Consider the following 10363-nt stretch of genomic DNA (forward strand, 5'->3'; position numbering starts at 1 on the left):
GGTTGACTGTATATCTATGTGTTGACTGTATATCTATGTGTTGATTGTGATCTATGTGTTGACTGTCCATCTATGGGTTGACTGTGATATATGGGTTGACTGTATATCTATGTGTTGACTGTGATCTATGTGTTGACTGTCCATCTATGGGTTGACTGTATATCTATGTGTTGACTGTATATCTATGTGTTGACTGTCCATCTATGGGTTGACTGTATAGCTATGTGTTGACTGTATATCTATGTGTTGATTGTGATCTGTGTTGACTGTCCATCTATGTGTTGACTGTGATATATGGGTTGACTGTATATCTATGGGTTGACTGTATATCTATGGGTTGACTGTATATCTATGGGTTGACTGTGTATCTATGGGTTGACTGTGTATCTATGGGTTGACTGTGTATCTATGGGTTGACTGTATATCTATGGGTTGACTGTGTATCTATGTGTTGACTGTGTATCTATGTGTTGACTGTCCATCTATGGGTTGACTGTGTATCTATGTGTTGACTGTGTATCTATGTGTTGACTGTGTATCTATGGGTTGACTGTATATCTAAGGGTTGACTGTGTATCTATGTGTTGACTGTGTATCTATGTGTTGACTGTGTATCTATGTGTTGACTGTCCATCTATGGGTTGACTGTATATCTATGGGTTGACTGTGTATCTATGGGTGGACTGTATATCTATGTGTTGACTGTATATCTATGTGTTGACTGTGATCTATGTGTTGACTGTCCATCTATGGGTTGACTGTATATCTATGTGTTGACTGTATATCTATGTGTTGACTGTGATCTATGTGTTGACTGTCCATCTATGGGTTGACTGTATATCTATGTGTTGACTGTATATCTATGTGTTGACTGTGATCTATGTGTTGACTGTATATCTATGTGTTGACTGTGAACTATGTGTTGACAATAGAAACTTCTGATCCACTGTGATAAGGTGCGTCTCGGTGAGAGGTGTAGGAGTCAGGCGCAGGAGAGCAGGGATACTGAGAAGCGTGTTTAATATATATATAGTCCACCAATACAAAAATGGCACAGATCCCTCTATATAAGGTCTCACAGTTCATAGAGCAGATCAGTGAAAACAAAACCGAAACTCGTGCCAAACGCACGGAGGAACAAACTCAGTTCCGAAAAATAAACTACACGTGCGTAAATACGAGAACAAGAAATATCAACGATCAATGAACGCAAAACCCCCACGAAATAAGGCAGGAAACAAGTACCCTATATACACACAGTAATAAACGCAATTGAAACCAAGGGTGAAAATGAACACAGACAAAAAAAACAGAAAAGGAAAAAGGTATCGGTGGCGGCTAGTAAACCAGCGACGCCGAGCGCCGCCCGAATCGGGAGAGGGGCTATCTTCGGTAGAAGTCGTGACATCCACTGGAATTGTGATACAGTGAATTATAAGTGAAATGATCTGTCTGTAAACAATTGTTGGAAAAATGACTTGTGTCATGCACAAAGTAGCACATTTGTGGCCTGCTGGAGGTCATTTTGCAGGGCTCTGGCAGTGCTACTCCTTGCACAAAGGCGGAGGTAGCGGTCCTGCTTCTGGGTTGTTTCCCTCCTACGGCCTCCTCCACGTCTCCTGATGTACTGGCCTGTCTCCTGGTAGCGCCTCCATGCTCTGGACACTACGCTGACAGACACAGCAAACATTCTTGCCACAGCTCGCATTGATGTGCCATCCTGGATGAGCTGCACTACCTGAGCCACTTGTGTGGGTTGTAGACTCCGTCTCATGCTACCACTAGAGTGAAAGCACCGCCAGCATTCAAAAGTGACCAAAACATCAGCCAGGAAGCATAGGAACTGAGAAGTGGTCTGTGGTCACCACCTGCAGAATCACTCCTTTATTGGGGGTGTCTTGCTAATTGCCTATAATTTCCACCTTTTGTCTATTCCATTTGCACAAAAGCATGTGCAATTTATTGTCAATCAGTGTTGCTTCCTAAGTGGACAGTTTGATTTCACAGAAGTGTGATTGACTTGGAGTTACATTGTGTTGTTTAAGTGTTCCCTTTATTTTTTTGAGCAGTGTATGTACAGTGCATTCGGAAAGTATTCAGACCCCTTGACTTATTTCCACATTTTGTTCCGTTACAGCCTTATTCTAAAATTGATGGGAAAAAAAGTTTTTTAGAAACTGCTTTTTTAGAAATGGAAGCAAATTTATTAAAAATAAAAAAACAAATCACATTTGCATAAGTATTCAGACCCTTTACTCAGTACTTTGTTGAAGCACCTTTGGCAGCGATTACAGCCTCGGGTCTTCTTGGGTATGATGCTACAAGCTTGGCACACCTGTATTTGGGGAGTTTCTTCCATTCTTCTCTGCAGATCCTCTCAAGCTCAGTCAGGTTGGACGGGGAGCGTCGCTGCACAGCTATTTTCAGGTCTCTCCAGAGATGTTTGATCGGGTTCAAGTCCGGGTTCTGGCAAGGTATTGTGACTGTGAGTTGACCAGCTTCTGGAAACTGAGGGTGTTGGCTGTCTGTGTGAGTTTCTGACTTGTTACCATGACCACATCCTTTGACTTGAGCATAAACAGCGGTTCAAAAGTCAGAGAGAGACCAGAGCTCCTCACAGCTGTCTTCACACCAACATCAGAAAAACATTAGACAGCATCTCTACACCAGAGCCTTCTGAAGGACACGACCATGACACACATCGTAGTCGTCTGTCTCTGGGTCGTCACTATTCTCCCGTTGTATCTGCACACAGGTAAGAGTCTCTGCACGCCATCACATCTGATCTTCTCCATTGTCTTGGTGCTCAGCGTCTGTATACGTTCAGTGTCTGTCAGTATGTATGTACCCATGTTCCCTAGTCTTCACTGATCCACTTCAATGTATACTTTCATATTTCCTCCAAGGTGATTGTGCAAAGATCATTGGTGGAGTGGAGGTGGTGCCTCACTCTTTACCCTACATGGTCCGATTGGAGAACGGCAAAAGGTGATCTGGTCTGTGGAGGGATCCTCATCAACGAGTCATGGGTCCTGACTGCAGCCCACTGTAAAGTAAAAAAGGGCTTGTTCTCACATTTGTAGGTTGTCACAATACTAAATGTTTTTTTTTTGTGCATCTTTTGTAATATTGTTTTTTGTTTAATTGCTGAGAAAATATGTATTAATACAAAATATATTTTTTTTTTTATGACGCAAGCTGAAATGAATTAAGTCAAACTGTATCGTGCTGAATGTCAATGTTTAATTTTGTGGTGTAACATCGATCTGTGATCCTATACTGTATATTCAGAGACGCTAGTGTATCCAACACGTCTCCATGTACATTTTTTCTAAGGAATGTATTGTCTAACGAAATCGGTTTCTATATATTGTCTTTAGAATAAAGACGGTCAATCTGGGTGTCCACTCCGTAAATGCAACTGAGAAGGCTTACAGACAGGTCAGAGATGTGGAGAACCACGTTCCTTATCCCTACTACAACGCTGCGGACCACCGCCACGACATCATGCTGCTACAGGTCAGGATCATTCAGAAACAATAAATTGCACCAAACATAATCCATGATATTTCTCATTCAAAATTAGGTGTAAAAACAGATTGAGAGACCCACCACGTGTATTTGAGAATAATGTCGTTTTTAATTTAAAGTAATAATAACAACAACAACGAATAATGGATTGGATTTATAAATAGCGCCGTTCTACCTACGGATGTACTCAAAGCGCTTTACATAGTAAAGGGGAAACTCACCTCGTCCGCGGTCAATGTGTGGCACCCAGTTGGGAGATGTGGGCTACCATTGTTTGTACCAGAACGTTCACGACACATCAGCTAATAAGATACATATACTTGTGTCACCTTGCATGTGTCCTAGTGATGCGCGTGTTGACTCATAATCCGCAGGCCCCGCGGTTATATCCACCGGGCAGACGGGTTTAGGGTCATTAAATAAGGGCGATTTGAATAAAGCGAAAACAATCTTTAAAATATCCATACATGTATAATTATTGTGCAGTTTATATCTATAGTTTATATCTATAGGCTACCTGGAGGTTATTCTTGCAGTAGTACATAAACCTAAACTTAACCGTACGTGCGCCAAATAGACTACACGCCAATCACCAAATCATGCTAATGGAAACAGGCAGAACAAGTTAATGTCAATCCACGGAGGCAAAAGTGACATTGTCGGGGTTTAATTCAATAAGACAAAAGCTGCGAAAGGAGAGTTAAAAAAGAGAAGGGAGGGCCAGAACAGTAATATTTGGGAAAGATTGGTAAAGTGTTATGAGGATGATAGCAGGGCCGTCTATGTTATGTGATTGTGAGGCGCTGTACAAATTCAACAGTCACAACATGACCGAGGTAAAGCCAGTTTCAAGTTGGATATTCCACGGATATTAGCGCTTTCAAACCTCAATAGCTTTCAAGCCACTTGAGCCACAGACTCCAAATCAGTGTCATCATGTTTGAAAAATTGCACAAAACATTCCACAGGTCTTTTTTTGCTTTCCAAAGTTAATAAACATGTTGAAATTTGAGCAGCATTTTGTATTCCTAGTTTAAAATTAGTTAGGGAGTGTAAACAAAGTACAAACTTTTTTGACATTAGAATTTCAATAGCTCCTTGGTCATGTGACCTACTTGACTTAAACAAGGTTCAGAATGTCCACTCAGTGGGCCTACACATTACTCACTCTTTAGTTTGTTAATTTTCATCTCACATGGTTTTACATTCATTTTTTTTACTTTTTTAATTTCAATAGTTCCCTGGTCATGTGACCTACAACCCTCATACTACTTTCATATATCCACTGACTAGCCTTATACATGGCAAACCCTGTTGTTTTTCTATTTTCATCTCACACGTGTTTACATACATTCTAATTTCAATAGCTAATTGGTCATGTGACCTACTGGACTCAAACAAGGTTCAGAATATCCACTCAGTGGGCCTACACATTGCACATCCTTTGGTTTCTCCATTTTCAACTCACAAGATTTTACAAACATTTTTCAAACTTTCTAATTCGTGACCTACTGACCTTAAACTATTTTCAGAATGTCCACGGACTAGCGGAGACGGGCACTGCGAGACGTCCAGTGCGGTAACGTAACCGATCCCGGAGAAACTGGCGAGAGCCCCGGGGAGAGTTCTCTTTTCTTTGTGAAGGGCAGGGCGCCCTGGAATGGGTTCGCCCCAAGAGAGGGGCCCAAGCCTGAAAAGCGTTGCGGTTCCGGTGGCCCTTGAAAATCCAGGTGAGAGGGTGTAAATCTCGCGCCGAGCCGTACCCATATCTGCAGCAGGTCTCCAAGGTGAACTGCCTCTGACATATTAGAACAATATAGGAAAGGGAAGTCGGCAACTCAGATCCGTCACTTCGGGATAAGGATTGGCTCTAAGGGCTGCGTCGGTCGGGCTGGGGTGCGAAGCGGGGCTCGAGCCGCGGCTGGGGGAGCAGTCGCTCCGTCATCCTCCTCTCGCCACCGTTGGAAGTTCGTTGTGCGGCCCATCTCGCAGTATATCGTGCGTGGTCTCGCAAGGGGCTGCGTGCGGGGGTTTGTCGGGGTGGTGTCCGTCGGCGGACCGAAAGTGGGCCGGTGGGGGGTTGGGTCTGGCGGTCGGTGGCAACGACTCGGGACATGCGCCGGGCCCTTCTCGCGGATCTGCCCAGCTACGGCGCTCGCCGGCCCCGTTCGCGCTGGGACTCTGCCGGGTTGCATCGGTCAGGGCCTAGCAACTGACTTTGAACTGATGCGGACCAGGGAATCCGACTGTTTAATTAAAACAAAGCATCGTGAAGGCCCTAGGTGGGTGTTGACGCGATGTGATTTCGGCCCAGTACTCTGAATGTCAAAGTGAAGAAATTCAATGAAGCGTGAGTAAATGGCGGGAGTAACAATGACTCGTGAAGTCCTTAGCCTTAGTAAGGGAGATAACGAGATAGCCCTCTAGCAGGGCTCTTCCAATCCCTCCCTGTATGTCACCTTTTTTCAGGTGTCGCTAACGATGCAAACCAAAACGAGAGTTACCTTGGTACTAGTCCGTACGCAAAGAGAGTCCTACAGATGGTGACGGCTGTTGATCGTTAAAAGGAAGGCAGCAGTCGTCCTAGAATATGTCTCTTTCCGTCAAGCATGAAAATGTGACGGCAGTTACACCAGACTCAATGATTTGCTACGGGGCTCTTGTAAACGAATCCTGACCTTGACAGGAAGACAATCAGATAATGATGGCTCGAACGCATCCCTGGCTTTGGCTGGGAGGGTGGGTGGAGTTAAGACCTGGGAGACGGCTGATGAAAGTGTACTTACTGGCATCAGTCTGATCACAGAGTGGCTGTGGTGAAACGTTTAAACACACGTCCCCCATATACTTAGCTAACTCTAAACCGCAAAGGTTTGAAATCGGGCGATGCCTTCGGCTGGACCCGCTAACAGTGGAGCACTAAATGGAGATGGAATATGCTTAGCGGTTATGGACACCCCCAGGTCTCAGGTCCGCCTGGGTGCGGGACTCTACACATTCTATGTGGGAGCTCTCCTCCACTCTCCTTATACATGTAGTAGAGATGGCATGTGCCTTACCATTAACTGACACTACCAGGCCTCAGGCTTGCCTGAGTGCGGGACACCACACATTGTAGGTGGGGAGGTCTCCTCTACGCTCACTAGACTCGAGGCGGAGACTAAACCAATTGGCCCTGTAGTGATAGGGCATTGCATGAATCTGGATCATGCCCAACGAAGTGGGGAGAGGTATCTCCAGCTTGTCTGGGGAGGGAGGCCTACATCTGATGTGGGTAGTACCATCCACGCTCATTGATTTGCTGCGGACCCATGAAACGGACGGGCACGGATCACTGAATGTCAACTTGACGAAATTCAAAGGACCATACCCACCTCAAATCGGTCGCACTCAAATCCCCCAAGTACATTTGGTGTATGTGCTTGGCTGTGGAGCCAATGGTACGAAGCTACTGTCTGGGATTATGACTGAACGCCTCTAAGTCAGAATCCTCCTTAAACGTAACGAAACGTAACGATAGCCTGCCTCTTTTGGCAGGTGAGTAGAGCCGTTCGTGACGGGATTGGGGTGCGGCCGCATGAGTTGCCGCACCTCTCCTGATGCTCACCGCATGTTTGTGGGGAACCTGGTGCTAAATCACTTGTAGACGACCTGATTCTGGGTCAGGGTTTTGTACGTAGCAGAGCAGCTCACTCGCTGCGATCTATTGAAAGTCAGCCCTCGATCCAAGCTTTTGTCGGGGACGGAAGGCGTCTTCCTCCACCTTCCTCCTTCTTTACTTACGGGTTACCAGGTTCACGCAGAAGGGCCAGAGGCCAGACACAGAATGTGAGAGAGCCCAGGCAGGCGGGTAGAAGGCGTAAGACATTGACATGGGGCTCTGGATAGTAATGGGCTAGGTGGTGGTCGCCGATCGTCCCGGGCCCGTCCTCTGGTGGGACTGTGAGTCAGGTTGGGACTCGCTGTGGAAGTCAAAGGGTCACCAGGTGCACGAGGAGGCCTCCAACAAGACAGAGGGAACTCAGAGTCCGAGCAGGGACGGCGGGACTCGCGGGCCATGGAGGTTGAAGTGGGGACTTAGTCTCTGAGTGGAAAAAAGAGGGGGGTTGCACAAAGCCTGTTTCGGGTTACCAGGTGCACAGAGCCTGTTTCGGGTTACCAGGTGCACAGAGCCTGTTTCGGGTTACCAGGTGCACGTGGTTCCTGACAATAGGTATATAGAAGTCTTCGTGTTCGGGGAGGGGTGCTTAAGTGTGGGTGCCCCGGTTCGCCTGGTGGGCAAGGTTATGGAGATGGCTGAGCCCCGGCCGGGACGCGGTGATGCCCAGTGAGAGGGGTGTTGACTGTGTAGGGAGAGTGGGTGTGGAGGCCTAGAGGTCTGTCGTTCCAGGGAGTAAGCTATACACTCTCAGGCCCAGGGAGAAGGCAGGCAGGCGGGCAGGGAGTGTAGGCCTAGAGGCCTGCAGTCAGAGGTCACCAGGTCAATGGGGGCCTGCCTAGAGGTCAGGAAGGCCCTAGAGAGAAGGCCCAAGTGAATAGGTGTGTGAGTGACACTGTCCTTCAGGGGAACAGAGAAGGCAATTAATGTAAAAACGTGTGAGATGAAAATGGACAAACAACAGGGTGTACCATGTATAAGACTAGTCAGTAGATATTGGTTGTAGGTCACATGACCAGGGAACTACTGAAATTACAAAAGTAAAAAAATGTATGTAGAACCGTGTGAGATGAAAATGGACTAAAGGGTGTGCAATGTGTAGGCCCACTGAGTGGACATTCTGGGTTGAAGTCACCAGGTCACATGACCAAGGAGCTATTGAAAAAAAATAATAATAATTGAAACATTTATATAAAATCACCTGAGATGAAAAGGGGCAAACAAAAGGGTGTGCAATATATAAGATTAGTCAGTGGACATTCTGAACCTTGTTTGAAGTCACCAGGTCACATGACGAAGGAGCTATTGAAATTTAACATTTTGAAAAATTCATATAAAATCGTGTGAAATGAAAAATGGACAAACGAAAGTTTGTGCTACATTTAAGGCTACTCAGTGGACATTCTGAACCTTGGTTGAGTCCAGTAGGTCACGTGACCACCAAAGACCTATTGAAATTAGAAAGTTTGAAATAATGAATGTAAAATAAATCCTGCACCACCTGTCAACACAGCGTTCTGACGTTTCTGACTGTAGCCTACAGCGCATGTTCTGTATTTGCACGTTAGGGTTTGGTGCGATTTTTCACATGATCAGATATAGTCGGGCGGTTTCCAATGGGTTATTAGCAATTGCGGGCGGGTGAACAAACCGCCGACCTGTGCACCACTAATGTGCCCCCCCCCCCCCCACCCCCATTTCCTCCAGCTGACGAAACCAGTGGAGCTGACCAAGACTGTGGACATCATGAGTCTACCCGATCCTGTATGGGACGTCCCGGCTGGGACAGAGTGCTCTCTGGCCGGATGGGGATTAACGATAGAAAACGGTAACAGGTCAGCCCAGTCTGATGTCCTGCTGTCTGTAAACGTCACCGTGATCAACAGAGCCAAGTGTAATTCCGGAAAATACTACAACTTCAACCCTATCATCTATGGAGGCATGCTGTGTGCTGGTTACGTTGGATGTCAGCCCCCGGCTGATGCTTGTCAGGTGTGTGTGTGTGTGTGTGTGTGTGTGTGTGTGTGTGTGTGTGTGTGTGTGTGTGTGTGTGTGTGTGTGTGTGTGTGTGTGTGTGTGTGTGTGTGTGTGTGTGTGTGTGTGTGTGTGTGTGTGTGTGTGTGTGTGTGTGTGTGTGTGTGTGTGCGCGTGAAGTAATATATGTGCTGTGTGTTTCAGGGAGACTCTGGTGGCCCGTTGGTGTGTGGAGGTAAACTAAGGGGAGTCGTGTCCTTCGGGTATGGATGTGGTCGCAAGACCAAACCTGGAGTGTACACACTCATATCGAAATACCAGGACTGGATCAAGACAAACATCCAAACCGCTGGCTGATTTAGCCAACTTCTGTCTATTCTGAAAAACATTGATATACAATGAGCAAAATGCCATTTAAAATCATTATTTTTTTAGCAACTGGAAAACACAAAGTGTCTTTCTCCTTCAATATGAATTAATATCAATCAAAAAATCACTAATCAAATGAGCATGTTGTGAACAGTCAAGAAGTGAAAGTATAACATTGTTCTCTGAATTATTGGGTGATATAACGCAACAATTTGATTTACATTATTGCTTCTGTATGCTTCCTTTTCCTGCATTTGAAAATCAATTAAAAAAAACATCTTAAAAGCCCCAATTATTAATGTGAATTATTTTAGTACCACATCGACTGCTATAAGCCCCGACCATTACAACACCAGAGGTGCGTTCAGTTCTCTTGAACGTCTGCTATGTTGTTGAACGTTTCCCCAAAAACGTTCTGGAACAGACTGAGGTATGTTTGCTCCCGTTTGGTGGGTGGCGAGGTGTAGCTTAATGCAATAATTGAGGTATTTTAAGGGCAGTGGCCATGCTGACAGCGTTCCCCAACCCACAACCCGAACCTTGTTTTTTAACTGGTCGTTTAGTACAGACCCGTTTCCGTTCTATTGAACGTTTCAGAACGTAAACACATACTGAATGCAGCCCTGTTGTAAGGCCTGCCCACTAGCATCACGTCTTCTGCAGAGAGAAAGACAAAAGAATGAAAGTGAGAGAAACGTAAAAAAAAACAAAAAACATATTTATGTTTTTTTATTTTCCCTTTTGTACTATCACTATTTGCACATCGTTACAACACTGTATATATACTCATCATCAAGCTGGAGGCCCTAGGTCTCAACCCCGCCCTGTGCA

At 45.6% G+C, this 10363-nt stretch overlaps 1 protein-coding gene across 1 annotated transcript; it reads left to right on the plus strand.

Moving 5' to 3' along the window:
• The first annotated feature begins 7108 nt into the window (after positions 1-7108).
• On the plus strand, positions 7109-9814 carry LOC129825789 (granzyme A-like). The gene is made up of 3 exons (XM_055885930.1): positions 7109-7159; positions 8897-9181; positions 9368-9814. The coding sequence occupies exons 1-3, from the start codon at positions 7109-7111 to the stop codon at positions 9518-9520; spliced, it is 489 nt and encodes a 162-aa protein (XP_055741905.1). The 3' UTR covers positions 9521-9814.
• The last annotated feature ends 549 nt before the right edge of the window (positions 9815-10363 follow it).

This window comes from Salvelinus fontinalis, chromosome 28 (genome assembly GCF_029448725.1).
Source record: "Salvelinus fontinalis isolate EN_2023a chromosome 28, ASM2944872v1, whole genome shotgun sequence".
In the NCBI taxonomy this organism is placed as follows: Eukaryota; Metazoa; Chordata; class Actinopteri; order Salmoniformes; family Salmonidae; genus Salvelinus; species Salvelinus fontinalis.

Coding starts and splice junctions, on each gene's coding strand:
- LOC129825789 (XM_055885930.1), top strand. CDS start 7,109: ATGAGTTGCCGCACCTCTCCTGATGCTCACCGCATGTTTGTGGGGAAC. Junction 7,160..8,896: donor GCATGTTTGTGGGGAACCTG/GTGCTAAATCAC, acceptor CATTTCCTCCAG/CTGACGAAACCAGTGGAGCT. Junction 9,182..9,367: donor CCCCGGCTGATGCTTGTCAG/GTGTGTGTGTGT, acceptor TGTGTGTTTCAG/GGAGACTCTGGTGGCCCGTT.